Source organism: Cibotium barometz, chromosome 47, assembly GCF_041138505.1.
Source record: "Cibotium barometz isolate CiBa-2024 chromosome 47, ASM4113850v1, whole genome shotgun sequence".
Taxonomy (NCBI): Eukaryota; Viridiplantae; Streptophyta; class Polypodiopsida; order Cyatheales; family Cibotiaceae; genus Cibotium; species Cibotium barometz.
The window spans coordinates 2,215,970-2,242,345 of record NC_141092.1 but is presented as its reverse complement, the minus strand read 5'-3'; the positions used below and the strand labels follow the sequence as shown (position 1 = coordinate 2,242,345).

Below are 26,376 nucleotides of genomic sequence, written 5' to 3'. Positions count from 1 at the left end.
AGTCAGAATAGTCACCACATCAGTTTGGGAAGCCTCAACATTTTTAAAAATAAGAGGAAGTTTTGAAGAGCCACCACATGTATCGAAAGACGTACTATGTGAAGAGCTTATGGGGATCTAGAAAGAATGGAGAAAGAAATACCTGAGGCTAAAACCATACGTGTCCATGCCACGAGCCAAAAGGATCGAGCTCTTGACCAAGAACTCTACCTTTGAGTCCATGTAAGGTTAATGTTATAAAGCCTTTGAGTCCATGTAAGGCTGATTTTATAAAGCCTAATATCCTTTGATTAAGTTTATTACATTACGCATCATACCTCTTCTGCATAATAGAAAGACTCTTGGTTAATTCATGTGAGAGAGAGTGAGCTTGTTGGAGTTATATATGAGAGGAGACCAAAAAAAAGTTGCACTTTAAATCATGCCTTGGTGTGGGTAACACGTAAGTTCCTACCAATAGATGCATTTACATTCTAGCCTAGGTTGGGACCACTCATAGTCTATCATGTTTAGTGAAATATGAGAATTTTATTGAAGAGTATAAACTAGTCATCTTTTAGTCTAGGTAGACAAAGATGAGTGAGAAACTATAATAACAATAAAATTGAGCAATTTCTTTTATTTAGGGACTACTCTTCTAGGTTAAAGAAGAGGGAGAAATAGGTGGTTCTAATAAATCACCTTAAGCCTTGTCCAAGGTTCCAAAGAATATTGTAGCCGCTCAAAGGGCTAGGGATGGCAAATGCTAAGAAAGACACTTCCAAAGAATAGTGTAGTTGCTCAAAGGTCTAGGGATGACAAACCCTAAGAAAGACACTTGTGCGCCCTTAATAAATAGGTTAACTAAATTTTGGTGTCATTTTTAAAGATTTCACACTATAGGGCTAAGGCCAACGAAGTGCTTGGATAAAAGTACAACTAAGAGGAAACCAACCCAAAAATGAACCACAACCCTCAATGGGGGCAAAGTTGACAAGTGAGAAAATTCAAGTTATCTTTACCAAATTATGTACAAACACTGTTACTACGGACAAAATAGGTAACATTTCCTGAAAACCAAAAACATTTGGCATCTTTCAAAGATTCCATTAAAAAAGTTTAATTTTTTATCTCTTCATAAGAAGTAGTCTATGCATGCATACAACAATGCCAAAAAGCGATAATATTTTGGGCACTTTACACGTTTCTTACAACAATTGACATGAAAAAAAAAGACTTCCTTTGCTTACTTTTTGAGATTATAATTAAAAATCTAACAATAAGTTTTCAAAAACATGCCAAAATAGAGACAATGTTTATTATTTTCCTCTTCAATGCATTTAAAAAATGATACAATTGTAAAAAGAAGCTATTTTCTAAATGTCCACAAATACATTTTTTTTCTTGTATGTGTACACTTGAAGCTTAGACTCCTTGGGTCATTTGCCATGTTAGCATGATTGAGGATGTTCTATAGAGTGCAACTATAAAAAACTATTTATATGATTATATTACAAAAGAGTTATCTTGATATAGTTATTATCTTAATAATAATAAAACCCTATTTTGGCTCTTGATGAGAGTATTATTAAAATCCATTTTGAAGCTCTTGAGTATCATGATTTCTTAATTGATAATATATACTTTTTTTAAAAGAGTTCATTACCTACAGATGAATTTTAAAATATCATGAATAAGCTATTTAAAAGTTATCTAATTTTAAAAAATAATTACACACTCATTTTTAAAGAAGACGTGTCCTTGATGCGACAAAAAGGGGTTAAATAGTAATTTTAGTTATTAAATGAGTTTAGAAAGCATGAAAAAGCTCGCTTTAAGAAACAAAAGTTTATACTTTCCAAAATACTTTTTTGTAAAATATCAAGCAGGGACTTAGGTTCAAATCCTACTGGTTACTACACATGGTAAGGATGTTTTAGCTACAACATTTGCGGCCAACTTAATGTTGAGTAAGAACTTCTCAGCTAAGAGTTGATGTTTTTCATCAACTTAATACAAAACATCAACTTTTATGACAATTTGATATTTTGCATTAAGTTGATGTAAAACATCAAGTTTTGTGGGAAGTGGATGTTTTACATAACGTTGATACAAAACATCAAGTATTGTAAAAAAGTTGATCTTTTGCATAGACATCAACTTTCTATGCAAAAGATCAACAAGTGGATGTTTTGCATAACGTTGATACAAAACATCAAGTATTGTAAAAAAGTTGATCTTTTGCATAACGTTGATACAAAACATCAAGTATTGTAAAAAAGTTGATCTTTTGCATAGAAAGTTCATAACGTTGATACAAAACATCAAGTATTGTAAAAAAGTTGATCTTTTGCATAGAAAACTTTCTATGCAAAAGATCAACTTTTTTACAATACTTGATGTTTTGTATCAACGTTATGCAAAACATCCACTTCTCACAAAACTTGATGTTTTGCATCAACTTTGATGCAAAACTTGATGTTGTGTGAAAAGTTGATGTTTTGCATCAAAAGTTGAGTTATCTAAGGGTGGACCATTGATATCCACCCAACACTCCCCCCCTCCCCTCTTCCCTCACAAAGGTAAAAATAGCTTTGTACAATGCTAGAAATAAAACTTTTTTATCAACTAGTCAAAATAATGGAAAATCCAAGTGTGAACCCTTCGTTTCATTATAACATGCCAGTATTATAATTCAATTGAAGAAATTTTGGCCCTTAACCTTAAAGGCTTGATAGATTTTCGGCCAGTACTAGTTCCAAATTTTAGCTGGTACAAATCCATATAAATGTCGGTGTCCACAAGCATTGGCTCCATGATGCAAGCGCAATGTTGCATTAATACTTGATTTTGTGCGCTAGGTAGCTCATCTGAGATGGTGAAACCTTCTTGGTTCCTCCATAATCAACTCTCTAGGTTATTAGAAAAAGTAGACAGTGAGATCTTCTTGGTTCCTCGACAATCCCCCCAAACAGTCACGACCTTTCTTTTCAAGGGTGCATGTATAATATGTTGTTAAATACAATGGCCAAAAGAATGTAAAGAGATTTTTCCCACAGAAAGCAGCATACACTTGATAAATTGTAAGGTGAGGTGGGTATATATATAGGGTTGAAGTGTATTTATACACATACACTTAATAAATTGTAAGGTGAGTTGGGTATATACACAGCTATTTTCTAGATTCTCAGCAAATAGGGGGCCACTATGAGCCAAAAAATAAAAAAGACTCAATGAAATTAAAATGAAATAATGTTCGAAGCTATTTTCTGGTTTGACCAAAATGAGGCAAAATGATGTCATGCATGGTTTGAACAAAATGAACACGTGTCTTTAGTTGTACCTAGGAGCGCCCAATCACTTTCATAAGACTTCCTGCATTACTTTCAGCATCCCCAATCCTGGCCAAAAAAATAATGTAGCATAAGACTTCCTTGCATTACTTTCAGCATCCACCATCCTGGCCAAAAAAATAATGTAGCATATAAGACTTCCTTGCATTACTTTCAGCATCCACCATCCTGGCCAAAACTCATTAGCGAACATCAAATCCTCCTCATCAAGCAAGCGTAGTTGTGCAGCTCTCTCTCGCTCGCTCTCTCTCTCTCTCTCTCTCTTTTGCCGGTAATTCATTGCTATGGAGCTATGCCCTGCTCTTCCTCCACCCTCTCCATCGCAAACCTCTGGTAGTGCGGTCGATATCGTGCCAGCCTCCGGCGCACCTATCCTGCCAACCTCCATGACGTTGTTGCAGGTCCTTCCACCCGCCGCAACGCCCCCGCCGGTCGTCCAAGTGGACATCCCTTCCCCGGCTAATCCCCACAGAGGCTCAGTAAGTCTAATTTAGCTCTTTGTTCCTAGTGCATACTCTTCTGTAATTAGTATCGATCAGGCTTGCTGTTCTTGGCTAATATGATCTAGATAGTATGCGCCAGCTCTTGATCACGCTTGTTGTACTTGTCTAATATGATCTAGATATATAGCATGCGCCATCTCTTGCTGTACTTGTCTAATATGATCTAGATAGTTGCTGCTTGAAGGATGCTGTTGAAGATGCTGAGGCGATTGACGACGACGCTGACGTAGAATCACAGTCGCTGCCCCGCGCGGCTGCAAGGCCATCACCCCTGTCCATCATGAATGATGTGATGATGGAATTAAGAGGTAACTTTGCTATTGCCGTGCTTCAAGTTTCAGCAGGCGGCTTGTTGCAAGAGATGAGTGCAAGAGGCAGAGTTGGCGTTTGGATTCTCAGCACTGGCTTGCTTGTCACATGTCTCGTGTCAATGATGCATATCTGTGCAGCAACACGTCTGTTTAGTGTATGCAGTCGTGGCGAGGACGACAACGAAGACGGTGGCGCCTCCGACATAACCTGCAACGGAGAGATGATAGTAAAGATCACTGCGCTCATCTTCTTCGTAATTTTTGTGTGCGCTCTGCCTGTAGCATTGATCTTGGCGGTTATAGTTCGACTATACTTCTAACTTAGCGACAATATGTGATTTTATCCCCAAGCTGTCCAAGAGTTTAGCAGTTTTTAGTCTCTAAGCTTTTCATTGTAAGTTTTGATGGGTAAATTAAGAATCTACCATTACTTGACCGTCAAAATGCCAAAAAAAAAAACCCGGGTATGATGGATGTCAAAAAGCCGGGTATGATGGATGTCAAAAAGCAACTTATATGCAACTTTTGGCGTGTGATGCATATGTTATGTAAGCAGTTATAGAAAATCTAAGTGACTCCGATTTGCTTCATACAAGAATGGAAATTGCGAAATTTATTAATGCCTAACGCCTTCATTATCTCTTGAAATTCACAGCTCCTAAACTGCCTAGTCTATGAGAGATTTGCCTCCATACATATTTTTTACAATACATGAGAAAAATTCCTATGGAATGAAATTTATAGGGTGTACAGAATATATTTCAAATAAATTGCATAGAAACTTTATGAAAGACGACTTCCTCCTTGTAATTGTCCTCTGAGGATGGTTGCCCGTCAACACCTTTGCCGGTTAATTCAGTTGATGTCGATGGTGTTGATGATTCATTTCATTATATTCTGTGCTTGTTGATGCACTTGATGTTGATAATTCGTCTCCTGCAAATTATTGTTGTCGTTAGGCTGTGTTTCTTGGGTTACGTCATAGGGTCCTATTGGAATGACACCACAATAACTTTACACCACTTTTTTCCCCGCCTCTAAATTTAATCGAAAGGACCTTGGAAAAGCATCTCCTTCACTAATTAATACATTTCTTTTTTTCACTCATTGTAGACCCCTATTGTTTGGCATTCCTTCACTTATACTAATCCAACCATCATGTTGGTTGGTGTTTTGCGTAAATAATATAATTCTTTTATAGTTTTCCATTTGTGAATATAAGCCCTACAAAGGGAACCCTTACACAAAAAAAAAAAACTTTTAGTTTGATATTCAAACATACAAATTTTAAAGTAAGAACATTTCTTCAGTATAACAAACACGCGTTAACTTTGTATATATTTCAAGAAAGGATTAAGAACATCATTGCGTCAACATCTACAAACATTCTTCCTTTTTTCTATGCGCTCTCTCTCTCTCTCTCTCTCTCTCTCTCTCTCTCTCTCTCTCTCTCTCTCTCTCTAATAAAATTGAGTATTACAAAACAACCCTTTTTAATCTCAAAATATCCACATTTTAAATAATCCTCACTAAGTTCTACTTGAGGTGTCAGATTTTATTCATAGAAAAACCTCAACTAGGGATTTGTGCATTTAAATTGAGAAAAACATTTTTGAAGTACAAGCACATTTTAGTTTCTTTAGAGAAAAATTAGATCATCATACATCTATAAGGGTAAATGCATGTAAAGGCAAACCAAAAATGTGTGTCCCGAGCAGTGGTTTATAATTGGTTGTGAAACACTCTTAAGCATAGTTGGGAAATAAAAACATCTTCAATTGAATCTTTTTTCAAAAAAATTAATGTCTAAAAAGTACCTTAGAAATTATTGAATATGACTTATTGTATATTACATCTACTAGTACTGGTCCTCTCCAAGTAGTAGAAACTAGAGAGCAACCACCATCAAAAAATGGTCCGCTGGATAATGCTTTCACTCAAAAACATTTTCCTTCCTTTGCTCCTCTCTCTCTCTCTCTCTCTCTCTCTCTCTCTCTCTCTCTCTCTCTCTCCACCAACTACAGGACTATCATGAGTGGCCATACATTGGCCAAACTTTATGGCGCAATGCTCAAGGCAGAGTTGAGCTCATATGCAGAGAAGGAGGGACTGCGAGCACCAAGGCAGGCTGGATTCCGACAAGCTTTCTCCACTATTGACCATATATTCACTCTGAGATGTTTGATTGATCATCATGTTAGGGCGCGGGAGAGGAGATTATACTGCTGCTTTGTGGATTTTTGCAAAGCATTTGACACGGTGCCACGGGAGAGACTCTTCCAACGCCTCCAGTCATTGGGGATCCCATCAAAGATGGTTTGGAGCATCTATGCTTTATATGAGCGGGTCCTCGAGCGCATACGATGCCCCAGGGGGGCTATCTAATGTTATTGCTAGCACCAAGCAAGGATGCCCACTCTCTCCTACACTATTTGGGCTATACATTGATGAGGTGGCTGACTTCATTGTTCATGGTGGTGGGGACGGGGTAGACATCTCAGGTACCACATTCCAAATTATTCTATATGCAGATGATATTATTTTGGTCTCTGAGTTGCGGATGGGACTACAGCATCATCTGATGACTTTTGCACACAGAGGGGACTTATAGTGAACCTTGGGAAAACCAAGGTCATGATTTTCCACACCTCAGGGCCGGTTCGACGACAGGCCATCTTCACTAGAGCAGGAGGACAAGTAGAGGTGGCAGACTCATATGTGTACTTGGGGATTACATTTGCGACTCCGCTAGGAAGATTTACTATGGCACACGCAGTCAGGGCTCTAGCCATGCTAGAGAGACAATGTCACCAAGCACACTTCCAGGAGCCCCGCATGAAGGGGTGGTTGTTTGACACACTAGTCACCCCTTCTTTGATGTGTGCTGCCAGCAGTGTGGGCACCTGGGCTCGCCACCTCCACATGGTCTCAGATAGAGAGGCCTCAGATTCTCATGCTCTCACGAGGATGATCCGCAGCAAACCCTCCGTCTCACATGACATTGTCCAAGCGGAGTTTGATGCACCTCCTATGCTAGTAGAGACCCTCTTCCAGACGATCTGCTTCATACAGAGGATCAGAGATATGCCATCAAATCGACTCTCACATAGAGCTTTTGAGGCATCCAGGTAGCTCACAGAGAGTAGAGATAGGAGATCATGGTATTCACAGATGATACAGTGGCTCACTCAGCATGGTCTCAACATAGATCACCTACCACCTTTCCAATATGATATACATGCACCACACATCCAACTCTCTTACAGTCAGAGGAACGGAGTCCTTCAGCAAGATTTATGGCAGCGATACACTCAGGAGACTTGGATTACACCCAATCAACCTCTACTGCCGAAGATGCTATACTACAAAGATCAGTTTATGCGTATCTCAACGGATGGACTCATTCAGCAACTCGGATATATGGATGTCTACATGCCTCACAGTGCCCGAGCGCTGATTGGCCAGCTCAGAGTGTCATCACACTAACTTGAGATTGAGGCCGGTAGGGCAACACGGATACCCAGAGCAAAGAGGATATGCAGACTATGCCATGAGGAGGTTGAGAGTGAGGAGCATTATGTATGCAGATGCACAGCATATAGTGACATTAGAGAGAGAAACACCACCATCTTCAGTGGATATCCCTCACTCCGCCAGATCATGGAATCTACAGATTTGGCCAGTTCTTGCTAGAGACACAGCGCCACAGAGAGGCACTGCTACAGACTCATACCACGAGAGAGGTGGGCAACAGCTCCAGCTCACTGATTTCTTCCAAAAATCTATCCCAGTGCCTATCTTGACACAAGAGGGGATTACACTTCAGCACGCTGCGGACCTCCGAGCCAGACGGAGAGCGAGAGCACCAAGCTACCAAACTCCCAGACTACACCAGAGGGAGATCACAGAGATACAGGCTCGACATCAACACCATATCCAGGAGCGCCTAGCTCACTTACACTCACACCCGGAGATCATGCTCCGAGGGATTTTTGCCTCGCCATCGCCTATGTATCACATATTACACCCCCATAATGATACTGGTTAGAGCTAGACAGATATGCATTGCATTCTTGTATACCCTACCCATATAGGTTGCATATTGAGCCTCTAGCAGTAGTGCTCCATCCATCACACCCCCCCCCCCACTAGCTCAATACTTTCATAGTTTATTTCATGTTCATTTTGTTCTTTTTTTTTGGAACATCCAGAGGACATTGATTTGTCTCATAAGTTGAGTTCGGTCTCTAGTAGAAGTTAATACAACTTTCTTTCTTTCTCTCAAAAGCCGATTATCGTAAGCCCCCCCCCCCTCCCTCGCCCCAAGCCCCATAAAGCTTAAGCCTTAAAGCTTTAAATCATAACCTTAGCTTCATATATTTATTTGAACTATTTTTTTTTCTTTTCCAATGCCCATTCATAGGTGCCCTCCTATTGTAACTCGTAAATCAATACAAAACTAGTGCTAAAGTGGATGTCCTTCCTTCTAGAAGACTCGTGTTAGGACTTTGTTGATAATATTTTTCTCTTGTTATATGCACATGTCTTTCTTATTTATATGAGGTTCCTTCTTATTCATATGCCAATTTTTGAGTTTATTATGACCAAGTAGCTCTTTATTATCTCAAAATTCATACATTCAAACAATCACGATTCACCAGGGTAATGTACTTTGTGAACAAGAATCTTTTAGTTTGATTTTCAAACATTAAAGTAAGAAAATTTATTTATTACAACAAACGCACGTTGACTGTGTATGCATGTCACCATACGATTGAGAACATCATTGTCTTTGCTCTCTCTCTTTCATAGTATAAATTTAAAATTTCTTAGAAATTACCACTAGTAACAAAATCGAAAACTTGAGTTACAATTTGCAAACTTTCTAGACTTTTAAAGTTTCGGATTGGTTACTTTAATACAAGAGATGATTACGTAAAACAACCTGTATAGGCAGAGCACATGGCAAGTTGCAACTACGAGACATGTCATACATCCTAATAGAGATAATGATGGGCATTGGATAAATCAACATGTCATACATCCTAATAGAGATAATGATGGGCATTGGATAAATCAACATGTCAGGCACTCTTATAAAATCCAATCCACATGACAAGATAGAAATATTGATAATGAAAGGACAAAAATTTGCTACTCTCCATGAAACAAAATGTGGAGCCTCTAGCTAACCAAGTTTTATTAAGAAAGTTAAGCAACTAAGCTCAAATAAGTACCTAATAGTGATAGGCCAATTTGACCCACCAATTTTTTATTTATCCTCTAATTTTGTGATGGATGAGAGAGTTGATGTTACCTTGATAAAATTCGAGGGTGGACTTGATTGCATTTCCAAGTACAAAAAGAAGCAAGAAAAATAACGAGTTCATAAAAAATGCCTTTCATACAAATTTGCAAGAGTCTTATTTTTCATCTTACCATGGTTGAGTATGAATTGATGTAGCCACCCAGCAACACATATCTCACTATTCCACATGCAAAAGACACCATTTATGCAAGCTTCAGAAACAGAGGTCCCTTGCTTCCTGTCTGTCCTACTCACATGCGTAATTATAGCTTGCAGCCTTGAGCAATGGACGAAATTAGTTTGTCTTGACATATAAACCATGCAATCAGCATGCACTCCACCAGATATACATGTTAGCAAATACACAAAGCAGTGTCTACCTACAACTCACAGAGGCAGGATCTTTTCATGCACATGATACGATAGACGAAGAATAAACTCCTGAACTACTGTTTTCAACAAGGGCAGAAAATCAAGCTGTGGGTTCAAAAGTCAGGAGCTTAGATGGCGGAATAAGAAAAGTGATGATGGAGGTAAGAGGAAGGAGGCTCGGCTGCTGCTTACTGTGTACACAACATGAGTGATCATGTGATAATGAAAAGGTATGCTAGGCTTTTATAGCCCCACAGATGGCAGGTAGGAAGCTACATGCTGCCCCTCTGGCTATCTATGACTCCCAAAATGGCAGTTGGGCACCTACCCACCCTATGTGGATCCATCTCAGACCCACTCTGACCTCAAAATTCCTGAATGGAAGCCTTAGATGTAACTCGTCTTGCTCATCGGAGTAATGCTCAAAAGTCACATCATTGACTTCTGTAAGATCATCTCACAATCTCATTTAAGAGTAGTACCTTCTGTAGATTTTCCACCTCTGCCAAACGTTCAATTTGTGCAGCGATGCTAGCCTGCAATGGAGTACAAAATAGCCATTGAAACATGAAGTCAGAAAAGTGAGAATAATGATAAATATATCATGCATTCATCACTCACCCCAGCACCTCCAGCCTCTGCAGCCACGACATCGACATCCATCTCAACTTCAATCTCGATCATGGATGATACCTGTTTCAGCATAAAAATCTAGATGCAGGTCTCAGAAATCCACACTGATTAGCAATGAAGCATACCTTTGCATAGTCGTCAATTAGTTCCAACCTTGATGCAAGACGCTCATCGAGTCCTTCTCGAGCTTTGCGAACGTGATCCATACGAGCACTATTGAGAACACACAAGCAGGTCCAGTAACTGGTGGCAGCACTGTTAACCTTTGTGTGCAACCAACTTCATCATAAACCATTCACCTACCTGTAAGTTGGTTCTGTCACAGCCTCCATCTTATTTTGGAGCTGGCACATCCGGGCAAGGATACGCACCTAGGAATAATTTAAGCATACCTTCTGCTGTCAGAAAGAAGATTCAAATACTATATCCTGAAAGACATCGAGAGAAAGGAGGTGGTTGCTATAGGAAGACGTTGAAAGAGACCTCTTCTGCAGCACCTTGTGTAAGATCTTGAAGGCGCACTTGCAAAACCTCATACTGTCCCAGCAGCTCTTGCTGCAATGCTATTGCATCAGCAGTCCTCTGAGGAACCTGCATTCAAATGCCAACACAGAGCCATTAAAAAGACTATGCTTTGAAACCAGCAAGCCATCCATTTTCCATAGAAGACGAAATGAAGACCATCAGGAGCCTGTACCTGATTTACACGAGCTAGAATCCAAGTGTTTGCTGCAGTTCCAAGGACAGCTACTGCAGCAGCACCAATGGCGCCCAAGTGAACCTATGTGTATTACAAATCATGTCACTGGATATCTCTCTCCTTTTCTACGTGCTCCTTCCTGGAGCTCTAGACCCCTAGAGCTATTAATTCGTGCAGCAGCAACAACAGTTATTCGTTCCCCTGCTTGTGCTGGAACATCAGCTGAAGCAGTGGCGAATCGATGAGTTCGAGCCATCCCATCCGGAGATCTCACCTGAAGTTGGGCCATGATCAACAAATAAAGCAACAAATCAGCATTATCACATCCAAAAAAACAAAGCAAACCCCCTCCCCCCCAAAAAAAAACGATATTATGACCAAGCAACCCCAGTGCATCCCAACTCGGAGGATCTGGCCTTCATCACAATCTGGACCGTTCCTTACGGCAATTGTTCCCAATCAATTTGGCAGCCCAGCCTGACATCTCCATGCTGCTGTACATCTAAACAGATTTGCACTACTCTCAGCCATAACCTTTTGATAGCAACCCTTCCACTGCCTCCTCCACTTTCAGTTTACAGTCTTATTTCCTTTTATTGTCAGGCTTCTGCAATATCCACTCTGCCATATTAAGTGGTGTTCCACTCTCAGTGCTTTCAACATCTTCGGATCTTCCACATACCACGTAGTACAGAGATGTTGATCTAGAGCTAATGGAGTTGGGCTGTTCTATCCCTACGATGAAGAGGATCCACCTGGAGCTCTCCCCAAGGGCCCATTTGTCATCTTTTTTTTTTCTTCCAAAAAAAGTTTCGTTGGTAATGAAAACTTACTATGAACAAATAGATACAAACATTTTAATAAAGTGAAAGTATAAAAAAGGGAGGGGGGCTCCCTCCATGGCTGCCCACTCTTGGAAGGGGTCTACAGCGTGGGGTTGGGGGGAAGAGCCATACTGGGATGTGTACTACCAGGTGATTCATCATTTTACCTCACAACAAAAAGGGGGGCAGGGCTCTGCATGTGCAGAAAGGCGGCCATCTGTTCCTGCAGAGCCCAGCCTTGAAGATGCTCCCAGCCACCACGAATGAGGGGTGTCCATATCGAGCCAATGGACTCTGCACGAGGAGTCGCAGAACCCTCCGAAAGAAGCGTGCCAAACCTGCCAAGGTTCCAGACAACTGATCATCTCCCAATGAGAATTTTGTTGTGAGGCAGTGGCCCGCTGAACTCCACAGACAGCATCCATTGGAACATCCGATGTTCTGCCAAGCTCTCCTTGTAGCAGGGGCTGGACCTGTCTCCACCATAACCTGGGCAACCATGCCCCAACAATCACTCGCCAATCTTGAGTGAACAGGCAAAAGTTCCTTCATGAAACCTTCTGTGCAGCCAAACAATCCCAAAGACAATGTTTTTGGGTTTCCATGCTGCTCCACATTGTTGACAGCTAGCCAGTCTAGTGGCCAGCCACACCACCACCACAAAACATCTGAAAGCAGTGATCCAAAGAAAGTAGGAGATCTTGTGGTGTTTAAAACTACTCCAGAGGTGAGTAGATGAGCTGATATGGCCTCAGCTGACCATTGCTAATGCCTTGCTGGTGAAGCTGGATCCGGTGTCCCAGAAGGGCCGAGTAAGTCAAGAAAAGTAGCCAGACTGGGTCCAGGCTGTTGTAAGGTTGGCAAGTCCTGGACTTTGGCTTCTATGGCTGCACCTTGCACATCAATCCATCTCCTCTGGAAGTAGCTCTTTGTGACCATTGATGCTCTCAGGTCCTCCTTGGAGGGCCTTTTCCTACTCAAGGGGAAGCACCTCAAAGAGGAATGGATGACTTTACCACTCATCAGTCACAAACATTCATAACCTCTTTATTTCATAATGCAGAGGATAGCAAAAAGCAAGGTAGGATGGACGTTACACTGGGGACACATGTTGGCACACAGGAGGAATAGGGCTAGGGTTAGGATAGCAATGGGAGCTCACACACATACACACAAGGAGCAGCAGGAGAGAGGGAGAAGTACATGCACGTATATTGATAATGACTGAAATGAAGTACAAGTAGAACTTATAATGAAAGCCCTAGTTTAAGTGTCCTTTCACACTAGGTGTCCAGTGGGAAGAACCCATTGGAATAAAAGTGCCCCTGGAGTTATCTCTTGTTCACATGTGACACTACATATCTGCCCGTACAATGTGGCAAATCACCCACTGTAGGAGAGTAAGCCTAAAGCTTTGCGGAAAGCTTCAAACTTCTCCCTAGGCAATGCCTCTTAAATAGATTTGCAACATTGTCTTGTGTAGACCCTAATGTGCATTTGTTGGATGCAAGTGAGGTGCTGGATTGAGAAGAAAAGGTCTCCAAGATTTGATCCTAAAACTCAGAGATGATACCGCAAGGAAAACCAGTTGGATCACACTTTTGTGGGTTTTATTGAGAGCCCAGTTGGCACTAGACCTACTATCAAGGTGTGGTCAAAGCATAGAGGAATGTTGGAAAAACATTCTCCCCGGGGCTGCACTACTGAGGCCATGATGGAGGCTTGCTTATTATTGGGATATCATATCTCCTGGGATCAGTCTAGCTTCTTGTGTGAGGATGAAAGATGGGAATTTCTTTGTAAAATCTTGAATGAGATCAAAAAGGAGTAGATAGTTGTGTTCCTGGGGGTGATGTATGACTGATTTTGACTAGTTAATATAAATATATTATTGGTCCCAAAAAAAAAACAAAAGAAATCCCAGAGGGAGGCCAATGAAGAGCAACGCAAAGCTGTTGTAGGTGGTTGACATAGCAATCGTAGAAGAGGATGGCCATGACTGTAGGAGTAGATAGCGTGAAGAGAACAACCAATCAATGGGAGGCTAAGCCACGAGTTGGCCGAGCAGAACGTGAGAGCTGCAGACGGTAGAGAGGCTTCAAAGCAGCGGCATTGGAGGCAGAGAGCCTTCTATGGCTAGGCGACAGAGAGCGTAAATGACAAAATTCTGGAAGCATAAGGTTGTAGAGAGATGTTGATGGCATAGCAGACAGGATCAGCTGTGTAAGTGAGAGTAAACTGTGAAAGGCAGCTGTGGCCTGACGAGGCTCTGATACCATTTTAGTTCTCAAAGTGCACCAGGAGACATCAGATCTATGTTGTTTGGAATATGTCCATGGTTAATGGATGAGAGAGAAAGAAAGAAAGAAAGAAAGATATATTAAGCGTCTACTAAAGACCCAATGGGCCTATGAGACCAAAGTGGTACAATAATGTCCATGGCATATCTCATCATGGAATGGAAAACAAAACAAGAATGAAAACATAAATATAGCTATCTCACTAGGGTGATACAAAACTGTCCATGGAAACTCGTCATGGAATACTAAGAACATAAAAACATGGGAGCAACATCAGCTCCGAGTAGATGGTATACCACTCTCCAAAATGTCAAGCATGGGGTTGACGAGTATGGCTGAGAGGTCTCCCTCAGCTATGTCACGTGGAACGCCGTTCCATAGCATTGGGAACCCGTTCCGCAAATGTGCATCCTTGGCTTAAGGCATTCCAGGTCTAATTTTTGAGTAAATGAGAATTTTTGTATTTTTCTATGATTATATCATATCATATGAGAGTGGTGTATGGCCTTGCATCTAAAAGGCTTGGCAATATATGCCCTTGCATCTCCTTAGCTTGCAAATGGTAGGCGTATGGTAATGACGTGTCGTTCCCATTTTCTTTCCGAGTTCTCGTTCCCGTTTCAGAACAGACCTCCGTTCCATCTGTTCGCTCCCATTCCATGTGACTATGGAGAGAGGTAACCAAACTCAATGTATAGAGAGCAAATGATTGCACCGTACAATGTATACTATGATTGATATATATAATGTTCTCAGAGTACAATGCTTTTATAGCCTTCAAGGCTCTCCTGTATGACATCACTACTTATGTCATTAGAGGTAAATATCTAGATATTTAGTGAACCACTCTAACAGTGCGTTCACAAACACACACACACACACACACACATATGAGTGTTCACACATCGAAGCTCCAACTATCCAACAGCTTCACTCCAAGAAAAGTTGAAAAAAATCATCCTCAAGCTGAACCAAAAACGCTCTCTTTTTCCAACAAGTAAAATGGCAGAAAATATGCTACACCGTGATAATCCCCATTTCTTGCTCTCGTTTGACTTGGAGGCAACTGTTTTAGGGCATAAATCCACATGGGGGTTTAGCAATAGAGCACTATGTGCAAGGGAAGGAGACCAAGGCTGAATCATGTAAAAGGGAAGTAAGTTGGGATGAGAGAGAGAGAGAGAGAGAGAGAGAGAAAGAAAGAAAGAAAGAAAAATATTTTATTAACGTCTTCCAAAAGACCGAACTCGGCCTATGAGACAAATCGGTGTACCTGTATGGGGTATCTTCTGTCATCCCAACAAAATGAAAAAGTACTAAACTAAAAAGTTAAATCTGGGTGTGCAATAAGTACAATGAGTGGGGGAGGGGATGGAGCTCTACTACTAGGAGAATGCAAAGCTATATGCATGGAGTATACAATCATGATATGCAACCTAGCTAGCTCCATCCTGTACCATACTGGGATGAGAGAGAGAGAGAGAGAGTTGTATTAAACGTCTCAAAAGACCCAGTAGGTCTATGAGACCAAAAGTGATACAATAGTGTCCATGTAATCTCATCATGGTACAAAAGAAAACAATAAATAGAGCTACGAGCTGGGAATGTCAAATCCGAGCCATATTGAAACCGGCCTCTGCTGGTAGAAACCAAAGTGCGGTAGACTAGCAGTCACCCAAACCAATTGTAGTCCAGCAGATAAAACAAATATATGGGAGCTAGAGTGCTCCAACACGAAAAGATGAACGACACCTGTTGGCCCCAAAGCTTGGTGCCCCTTTCGGTATTTCTTTATTCAAATTCAATGGAAAAGTTTAAATGAGTACAACATGGCCATTCATGGCTTGTACGTCTGCATGTCCAATCTGCCAATCCTTTGGACCTCTTAGCATAGAGGTTACACACAGCTTTGTGTCCCAAAAACACAACATTGTTATCTCCTCTAATCTACTAAGACAGTGCATCCATGAGGCCTTGAATATGCATCTAACTGAACCATGCACATAGCCACAAACTCAGCCATGAAACAGTCCATAAACTCTTCCAAACCAGTCCACAAACTCCCTGTTTCCACCCTCCGAACCGCCAAACCCTTCCTCTCACAAAGGGCTAGAGAAACGACTCCGAAACAGTCATGAGCCAGTGAAAAGAGAGACTCAATGTGACACCTCTTGCAGTCCCACCTGCTCACAAAGAGAGAGAGAAACTTACAGTCCTTGTGTCGCTTTTCACAAGAGAGAGGAGGCATGAGGAAAAGCCTTGTTCTGTCCTGCCCTCTTGTCTTGCAGCCGCCTACAGTCCAGCACCTGATTCAACACGTGAGAGAGAGAGAGAACACTTGTGGGTGAACCTGCTGTCCAGCCCTGCACTCCCTCCTATAGTCCACACCTCTGTTCTGCCTGTAAGCACAACGATACAGCCCAACAACCAACCTCTTGCCAAAAGCAAAGGAGCAAGGGAGATTCAGCTGGCACCTGTATTCCTAGGTCATTCCTTAGCCTTAGCGGGTCAGTCAGTCAGTCAAGTCCCTTAACCCACTTGGAGAGAATCATTCATGCATATAGAGTCAGTAGAAGCCTTAGGGTTTGCATCAAAAAGCACTCTGCATCCTGCATAATATGCATTCATATGCCTGTGCATCATTTAGAACATCCCAAAAGCCTTAGGGAATTTACTAGGATTTATCTGGTATTTTTTCCATATTTTATGGTATTTATTTAGCATTTAATGTCATTTATAAATATAAACTTTATTAAATAAATGACCAGCCAACTTGACCAGCCCCTAGTTAGTATAAATAGGCTTGCATAGGGCTTAGTTCTCCCATTCAGTCTACAGTGAGCTAGGCGCCTTCATCCTCAGCACCAAGAGCATTCCCCGCCCTCAGCCTAGACTGGTCCCTGCCTTTGGAGCTTGTGTTTGTGCTTTCAGCCTTCCTTGCAGCTTAACGCAGCCCCTTCATGCAATCCATTCAGTAGCCAACAGTTACACAGTCTCTAATGCAGCAAATCGGTCCATCTGTACCCTAAACGCAGCAATTCAGACCATCAGCCCTTAGGCGCCTGCATACAGTTCCCTGCCAGGCCCCAAGACAGCAGTTTACCCTCTGCGTTTGAGCACATATCACCACCAGCAGCCATTCAGTCAACTCTAGTCCTGCGTTTGCAGATCTACAGCAGTTTCCAGCCTTGTGTTTCAGTCCTACACCCGTACCCCGCCTTCTGTGCATCATCCATACATGCAACAGTCATCTGGTGAAGGTAACATATCATTCATAAGCATTTACAGCATAGTTACATAGCTTAGAACAGTCCACCGCAGTCCCTTCTCAACCTCAAGTGTGCAGCCCTTCCTCATGCCCTTGGGAAGAGTGCATAGGCTCGAGATCAATTCATTGAGGTGTTTCTACAGCCGTGTACAGTTCAGCCAGGCTTCCGATCCTCCGAGATCTTGCGTTTGGCTTATCTACACGCAAGCGGAGCAAGCCTCCAAAGAGCCTTCTGCCACACTTGCCGCAGTATCCCCCGCTCCTCCGGACCCGCCTGCTACCACCAATGCGGTTCAGATCTTACCTTCTATGCATTCCATGCCATCCGTGGTACTTGATGCTATACAGGAGGGTGAGGCAACAACCACACAGAAAGGCTTGATCCGAGCTTATGGCTCTGCCAAGGGCCGACAGTTCATCATCCTTTTTGACATGGGCAGTTCTAAGGACGCCATCTCTCCCCAGTTGGCTACCAACATGAGCTATACCTTAGTGCCCTATCATTTGGAGGAGTTGGCAAATCTCCTTTCTCATTCAGACATTTTTAAGGATGATCTCCCACTCAGTATCCCACAGTTAGCAGAACCTCCTAACAAGTTTCCCTCTTGTCTTTCCAAGACTTTCAAGGGCAAGCTAGAGCAGCAGTCGGTTCTCAAACATTTGAAACATGTTCCTTATACTTGGCGAAATCCTTCACCATCTGCACTGCTTCAGCCATGGTACTGGCTTGGCATTCTTCACTAGGATTTTTAAAGGTTCGTTCAGTCTCCCCAAATGAACCTAGCCATCAGCTGTTCTTCATCTAGCGGTGGCGAGTATTTGAGGAGGAGAGCGAACGCTTGGTGATATACTTCAATAGTTATGCTCCCCTGGGTTAACTTCAAGAACTCGTTCATCTTGGTTTCCAAAAAGCCAGGAGGACAGAATCTCTTCCTTAGGTAAATTTTGAGATCATTCCATGTCTGAGTGTTCCGATCAAGACGGTTTGTCTCCTCGCAGTAGTTTCTCCATGCCGCTCAGGCTGTTTTACTATCTTCAGCCTTGCAAGAGCCATTTCAGTTATACAAGTTTTCAATTTGTTATCCCTTAACTAGAGTCACTGGGTCAAGGTCAACAGTAGCAGTCTATCAGCACAATCCACTAATCTCATAGTGATTTGCTGAAGTCACAATCATTATTCGAGTTAATTATCATCATCATTGGGATTAGTCCCATTCATCCTCATTGTGGCTTTGTTAAACTTATCTTCTTTCAACTAGAATTCAGGAATCATTTCACAGTCACCATAGACCACCAAGCACTTAAGTGGCTCCCGATGATAAAGCATTTACAGCATAGTTACATAGCTTAGAACAGTCTACCGCAGTCCCTTCTCAGCCTCAGGTGTGCAGCCCTTCCTCATGCCCTTGGGAAGAGTGCATAGGCTCGAGATCAATTCATTGAGGTGTTTCTACAGCCGTGTACAGTTCAGCGAGGCTTCCGATCCTCCAAGATCTTGTGTTTGGCTTATCTATAGTCCACAGTCATTCTCTCTAAAGTAATAAAGCAAATACTATCTCGTTATCGGGATAGGGGGCGCTTCAGTGGGTAATTCGGGACCCAATCTGGTGTACAGTTCTCATATATCTCTCTCTCATCTCTTTAAAGTTTGAAGTATTAAAGTGGATTGCTAAACTCATGAAACTCAGGATACAGAAGACGGTGTGAGCATTTGTGTGACAGGATCTTCCAATACAAAGACTTCCGCTGCATATTACAGTTGGGATTTATGTACAACAATCAAAGTATAGTCAAAAGCTATTGCACAAATTTGGGTTTCAAGATTGTAAGCCCATATCTACTCTGATGGAGCCAGGGCTCAAATTGAGCATGTATAATATTGGAGAGCCTTTTGATATGAGTGAGTACAGCCAAGTAGTGGGCTGCCTCATATACTTAATGCAACACACGCCCGGATATTCAGTTTGGGGTTTCCCAGTGTAGCAAATTTATGCACAGCCCACGTACAAAGCATTGGCAAACAGTGAAGCGGACTATCTTCAGGACTCCCTAGATCTTGCTTTGGTATATCCCAAGGGGGCAGCTTGCAGTTACATGCTTACAGTGATTAAGACTGGGCTGGTGACTACGATACATGGCAATCCACTAGTGGGAATTGTTTCTTTTTGGGGCATTCATGCTCTACTTCTGGACAATGATGCACTGATGGATGAGCCATCTTGACACCATGCACTACAATGCAAAGTGCGTGTCACAACATGAGTTTGCTACCTCCACACGTTTGCCCATGTAGGTGATTTCTATATGTTTCTTCACACCAGGAGAAGTACAAAAGACCATGACCTCTGTGAAAATGGTATTTTTCCCAACCCTAAAAGGGGATTTTATCTGATTTTATTTGGGTTTTTGGTCTATTGCTGCTGGCCAACAGCTGTCCCCCGATCGACCAGCAGCACAACAGCATATATATTTGCATCGTTTCCTATTCAACATTGACCACATCATATTCTGGATGCTACTACCGGCCTACCTCTGCAACAGCCTGGATCCTCATCACTTCAGAGTTTTTCTCATGCAGCTCACCTTGGGACAGCAGCCCACTCTCTGCTCATCTTCGTTCAGTACATCTTGGGACAGCAGCCCACTCTCTGCTCCATCACATCAGTGTTTTTTCGTGCAGCTCACCTCGGGACAGCAGCCCACTCTCTGCTTTATCATCATCGCATCGTTGGGACAGCAGCCCTTTCCGCTTATCTTCATTCGACATCGACTCGGAACAGCAGCCCTCTTTGCTCCTCACCACCCCTCACGTATTGCAGCACCCTCGTCACCAACGCTTGCACCACTCAGGATGGCATCCCTCTCTACTATTCACCACCCCTCAGGTACCGCAGCACCCTTGTCACCAGAGCCTGCACCACTTCACCTTCCGCTACCCAATACAAACATCTACCACATTGGAAAAGTCACTACATCCACCGACGCGAGCCTTCGACAACAACCACCTCTCGGAGTGCCTTTGCCTCACATCGACGAGAGCCTTCATCACCGACCGTGCTTCAGCTCCGACATCGTCTTTCCTTCTTCACCGGTCCTCTACTCAAAGTCTCCTCACATCAAAGGGCCTCTTGTACATGATTTCATTAACCATCATACATACACTCATTCACCCATTTCATGCTGTGTTGATTTTCTCTGACATCTAGTCCTTTCATCCTTTTGCCCTCACATGGTATCAGAGCTATTAGTGAACAAAGGGATTGAAGACCTCAAGAGCACACAACATGGATCGTCTACCCACAATTCCGGAGGACAACTTTTCTCACCAAAAGTTGATTCTCCTTTCTCTGATCTGGACTACGCAGGGAATGGGACTTCTTACTCAATGGAGAGCCCCGTTCAAGGTCTTACATTGGGAGACGATCAGCCCATCTACATCTACTCACCCTCTACACCTTCCGTCTTCACCATGAAATCAACCCCAAGTAAATAACGCTTCCATGAAGTAAGGGCATGAATCATGGCTAGAAGTTCTTTCTCATAAACCTACAAGTGTTTCTCAGCATGTTGCGACCTTCAACTCTCAAAGGCAACCACATGCTCTTCTTGTTACAAGACTGCCGCTATGCAGTCCCCACTTGCATCACATTCCACCTTAAAAGGTTTCACTATGTCTTGAATGACCGACCAATACCGGTCCAGTAGTAAGCTTCTTCTTTAATAGATTGAAGGCATGTCTCTGACGCTCACCCCATTTAAACACTACTTGCTTCTTAGTTAGCTCATGCAATGGAGCGGCAATGGTGGCAAAGTTTCTAATGAACCTCCTGTAATAGGAGCATAGCCCCAAGAAATTGCGCACCTCATGTACAGATTTCAATTCTGGCCAATTCTTGATGGCCTCAAGCTTTGCTAGGTCCATCTGCACTTCTTCCTTAGACACTATAGGTTCAAAGTTTTGTATCTCTTCTAAGAAAAAATCACTCTTTTTTCCATTGATGAACAACTTGTTCTCCCACAACTCCTGGAATACCTTAGCTAAATGCTTTCTGTGTTCCTCTTCGGTCTTGGAAAACACGACGATGTTATCAAAGAAAGTGCCTTCAAAGATCCGATGCATCATGCAGTTGAAGGTAACCGAAGCATTTGTGAGTCCGAAAGGCATCACTCATTGTCATGTGCATGACATGCTCATGTACCTTCTTAGGGCTAATCCAGAAGGGGCAACCAGCAAAAGAGCAGTAGAACCAGAAGATGGAGCATAGGGTGCTGAAGAGGCCAGTATGGGACAGTTTGTTGCACCCAAAAGATGTCGGCTGTACCAGAACATGGCGGCTGCAGCACGCGATTCAGGTCATGAAGAGGCGCAGCCTGCCGACCAGGAATTACTAGGGTCCAAGCACTAGTCAACTGGTCCGACAGCAGTCGGCGGTCAGCTCCTCCAATTATTCAAGAGACTATAAATAGCATAAGATGCTCATTGTGTTAGTCATTCATTCCTTTAGGGAGTGGATCTTTAGGGTCCTTAGTCTAGGACAAATTTTGGTGATTTACACCTTTTGTATGAATGCAACCTAGGGCTGCAGATTTAGGTACCTTTTTTGTACCATCAAAAATATACTAAATTTCCAGCCATATCTCTCTCTCTCTCTCTCTCTCTCTCTCTCTCTCTCTTCATGTCTGCGTTTTGCATCAGCATGTTTCCAATAGTGTTTAGGGCTGAAAGAAGACCCCCAGAGCTTCCGCGTGTTACATTAGTATCAGAACATAGGCTCAACAAAGCTAAACACTGAATCGTTACCATATGATGGTGTACAGGTCCAAGGTACAGGACAGTACACAGATACAAAGCCCAAGGCAAGGAACACAGAATCGGGAAGAGCTCCCAAGAGGTTTGTTGGTGGTGTTCCACAAAGCCAAAGGGGATGGCAGTCCTGTGAGCCAGATAGGTTCTCGGGCAACGGTCCCAAGGGAGGATTATCCTCCAAGGGGTGATGTGAGAGTGCCACACTCATTTCTCAAGAATGAAGACCAAGACCGTGTTCAGAGTCAGGGCAAGAATGGATTGGGGACTAGAGGGAACAGATGCATTGATCTTATTCAGAGGCAGAGTGGTTTTGAAGACCGGGCTGGGTGTTCAGAGAAAAGGGTTGCCAGGGATGGATGGATGACAGAGGGACTTCGGGAAAAGATTGGGATGCTGACACTCATCCAAGAACAGGTTGGAATCCCGTCATCAAGTTTAGCAGAGGGGGATGTCATGTGCATGACATGCTCATGTACCTTCTCAGGGCTAATCCAGAAGGGGCAACCAACAAAAGAGCAGTAGAACCAGAAGATGGAGCATAGGGTGCTAAAGAGGCCAGTATGGGACAGTTTGCTGCACCCACAAGATGTCGACTGAAGACAAGAGCCTGTCGGCTGTACCAGAACATGGCGGCTGTAAACAGGCGATTCAGGTCATGAAGAGGCGCAACCCAACCAGGAATTATTAGGGTCCAAGCACCAGTCGGCTGGTCCGACAGCAATCGACCAGCTCCTCCAATTATTCAAGAGACTATAAATAGCATAAGATGCTCATTGTGTTAGTCATTCATTCCTTTAGGGAGTGGATCTTTAGGGTCCTTAGTCTAGGATAAATTTTGGTGATTTACACCTTTTGTATGAAGGCAGCCTAGGGCTGCAGATTTAGGTACCTTTTTTGTACCATCAGAAATATACTGAATTTCCAGCCATATCTCTCTCTCTCTCTACTCTCTCTTCATGTCTGCATTTTGCATCAGCATGTTTCCAGTAGTGTTGAGGGCTGAAAGAAGACCCCCAGAGCTTCCGCGTGTTACACTCATACAATCCAAAAGTGGTACGGAAGGCGGTCTTGAAAATTTCCTGTGGTTGGATCCGAATCTGATGATAGCCACCCTTCAAGTCAATCCGACTAAAGAATGCCGCACCTGCCAGCCGATCCAATATATCATCAAGAAAACTGATTCTTGATTGTAATCTTGTTCAAGGCTCTGTAATCCACGCACATGCGGAATGAGCCATCCTTCTTCTACACTAGAAGCACTAGAGACCAAAAGGGTGAAGAACTAGCAAGTCATGTACTTGTGTCATAATCTCTTCTTGTTGTACCGCACTCACATGATAAGGAGGTCGATTCAGGAGTGGACTCCCAGAATCAACTCTATCACATGATCCTCTAGTTGCTCAGGAGGCAACTAGAATAACATCTGTGCAGCAATCATTGTATCCCTTTGAAAACTGTACTCTCTCCCTCTCAAGAGAGTTCAAAGCTTTCACTAAGTCTTCACTCTTATCCTTTACAAAGATCATATATGCAAAGATGCAAGACTTTATTGCTTAGGAAATAGATACATGAAATACAATAGGGATGGTATCTCCCTTCTTCTTTGCTACAATAATGATACCCTTATTCTTATGCTTAAAAACAATGATCCTCTCAGAAATCCAACTCTTCCTATGGAACCAAGGCATCCCCAAGATGACATCCAAGTGCTTCAAAGGTGAAATACAAAAATCCTCATCGTCTACATAACCCTAGACATGAATCCTCAACTTACCAATGATAGACGTTACTGCCACTACATCACCATGAAACACTTGTTATGCATGCAAGGCTGGTCCTATTTCCTCGGGTTTGATACCCAATTGTTCCGCAAGCTCTATGGAAATGAAATTATCTATGGCTCCCATGTCTCCCTGCTGCGAGTTATTTAGATTAAACCCCTTGGAGGAGACTTGAGTACAAGTTCTTAGAGCTAGAAAGCTCTCTTGTCTTTTAAAAGAAGAGCTGAATTTTTAGTTCTTGCCCAAAAGCACTTGTGAAAAGCACTTTAAGACTCACTTATAGCCCAAAACGCATCTTTTTAATAATAAAAGCTCCTCTTTTTAGTATTTAAAAAGCGTTCAATCTTTTGCTTTCCAAAAGCTGGTCGCATCATTCCAACCAAGCCTGTAAGTTTGACCTACACTACTATCCTGCCACATGATAGTGCCACATCACTTTTCCTTTCTTTTTCTTCCAAAACTTTCTTTTTTTTGGGGGGATTGTGTTGCACTGCATTTTTTGCATATCAATAACCTGTATTTTGATGCTTCGATGACAGTCTCCTAAAGTCCTCTGTAAGTGTACAGTCTCTCAGTAGTAGCCATGTCCCAAACTACATCTGAGATTTGATGCATGCGACAGAAGAGAGGAGTAGAGGCATGGGCAGACCAGAGAACAATCAAAAGGAGGATCCACCAGTGATGCTTATCCCAAATGCTTTTACTTACCAATGCCACTGCCCCTGCCGCCAGGTTTGCAGGCTAAGGTTGGGCTAGTCAAAGGCAGCAGCCAGTGTAAGAAGGAGGGCTTTATCTGGAGATACAATGAGAGTACCACCTTAACATGCTGAAGACTTAATGGCTGGTTTAAAAGGTGAGCTGATACCTTTCAATCAGGCTAACTAAATAGAAAATAGAAATAGAGATGTTTGGGCTGAGCAAAACCTGTATTTCTCCCCACTCTTCTCTGGATTTGACTGCTACGCATGGCATTTAAGATCGAAAAAGCCAAATTAGCATTGCTTTCAGCAAGAGCCGCTTGAATGAGTCGACAGCAATCTTCTCCAGAATCGATGCAGCCTTGAGATATTATGGCCATGGCAGAGTCAGCATCCTCAGCCAGTGCTGTTCGTCTCAGGAGCTCGTCATTTTGAAGCATGGGAAATCAACATTGAAAGTGCCACTTTCCTGAGTACTCATGCTTTGTGACGAACCCCATCTCTCTGCAATCCTTCATCTTTGACACATCCACCTGCAGCTGTTTACTTGCTGCTTGAGTGCATATCCTCCAAAAGCTTCTACTCAAATAGAAGTATCTCTGTGGTTGTTGACAACTCAGCTCCTGTTCTTGCCATCCTTTCATTCATCACGGGTTTCCGTTTCCTTCTTCGCAACCTTCCAAGGGTCCTAGCTTCAGGCAGGCAAGTAAACTCCCATTTCGAAGCCTGCACCATGCCCTGGGGTGGCATGAGGACTCTACCAGAGTAGGTGTATGTTAGGGCACGAAACAAGGGTTGCCCCTAGCAAGGCATGTGTGCCTGAAGCTGAGCTAGACTTGGTAGAAGGCGGCCAGGCTATGCCGGAAGCCATGGCCAACAGCATACCAACATACCAAAACCGTGTGGAGAAGAATCAGTGCATAGAAGAAACTCTTTTTGTGCACTTACATGCTGCTGCTGCTTGGGTTCAATGAAGAAGACGCAGTCCCTGCTTTCCATGATCCTTCACATTGGCTATGACATACTCGTGCAGGTTCGAGCGAGTCAGACAGTGGACTTGAGAGCTTCATTCAATAGCCAAAATGGCTCTAACCATGCTTTTGGAAAAGGCATTTGAATTTTAAAAAATGATTAAAACAACATATTTTTGAATTTCAACAGTTGCTTTCTCATCCCACTATAATTGGCATATATCGTTTGCTTGCTTTCTGATCCCGCTAGAATTGGTTTATACAGCATTGGCTAAATTTGGTGTGGGCCAAAAAAATAACTATAAAAATGACGTCAATGTACGGCTTATTTTGTTCCGGGGCCACTTCGTCTTTTAATAATTGTAGCTTGATGCATGTGCAAAAAAACATTGCTCTTGTGAATATGGGTATTAAGGGCATTGGGTGGAGACTACGAAACTAATGACAAAAGTGTGAAACTAATGACAAAAGTGTTTCTCTATTCAAGTCTCAGAACGAGTTTGCTCGCTTCTGACCTCTGCTCCCAAAAAAAAAAAAAAGGCATTGGGTGGCAACTTCATGTAGCACA

The 26,376-nt window shown here is 42.6% G+C and overlaps 1 protein-coding gene and 1 long non-coding RNA gene across 2 annotated transcripts; both read right to left on the bottom strand.

The window, feature by feature from the left end:
* Positions 1–9,590: 9,590 nt before the first annotated feature.
* On the bottom strand, positions 9,591–11,260 carry LOC147611264 (uncharacterized). The gene is made up of 7 exons (XM_086784852.1): positions 11,254–11,260; positions 11,157–11,209; positions 10,943–11,050; positions 10,763–10,830; positions 10,585–10,672; positions 10,448–10,519; positions 9,591–10,362 (listed from the first exon to the last, which is right to left on the bottom strand). Exons 1-7 carry the CDS (start codon positions 11,258–11,260, stop codon positions 10,279–10,281), a joined length of 480 nt encoding a protein of 159 aa, XP_086640978.1. The 3' UTR covers positions 9,591–10,278.
* Positions 11,261–11,296: 36 nt separating this feature from the next.
* Positions 11,297–25,924, bottom strand: LOC147611263 (uncharacterized). Its single transcript, XR_015263727.1, has 2 exons — positions 25,064–25,924; positions 11,297–11,433 (listed from the first exon to the last, which is right to left on the bottom strand). It is a non-coding gene; the product is annotated as an uncharacterized LOC147611263 (long non-coding RNA).
* Between the last annotated feature and the right edge of the window lie 452 nt (positions 25,925–26,376).

Bases quoted from the DNA above. Each gene is read 5' to 3' on its own strand.
- LOC147611264 (XM_086784852.1), bottom strand. The intron at 10,831-10,942 runs GTCTCTTTCAAC...AATTATTCCTAG, and splicing joins CACAAGGTGCTGCAGAAGAG to GTGCGTATCCTTGCCCGGAT. The intron at 10,363-10,447 runs GTGAGTGATGAA...ACTCCATTGCAG, and splicing joins CAGAGGCTGGAGGTGCTGGG to GCTAGCATCGCTGCACAAAT.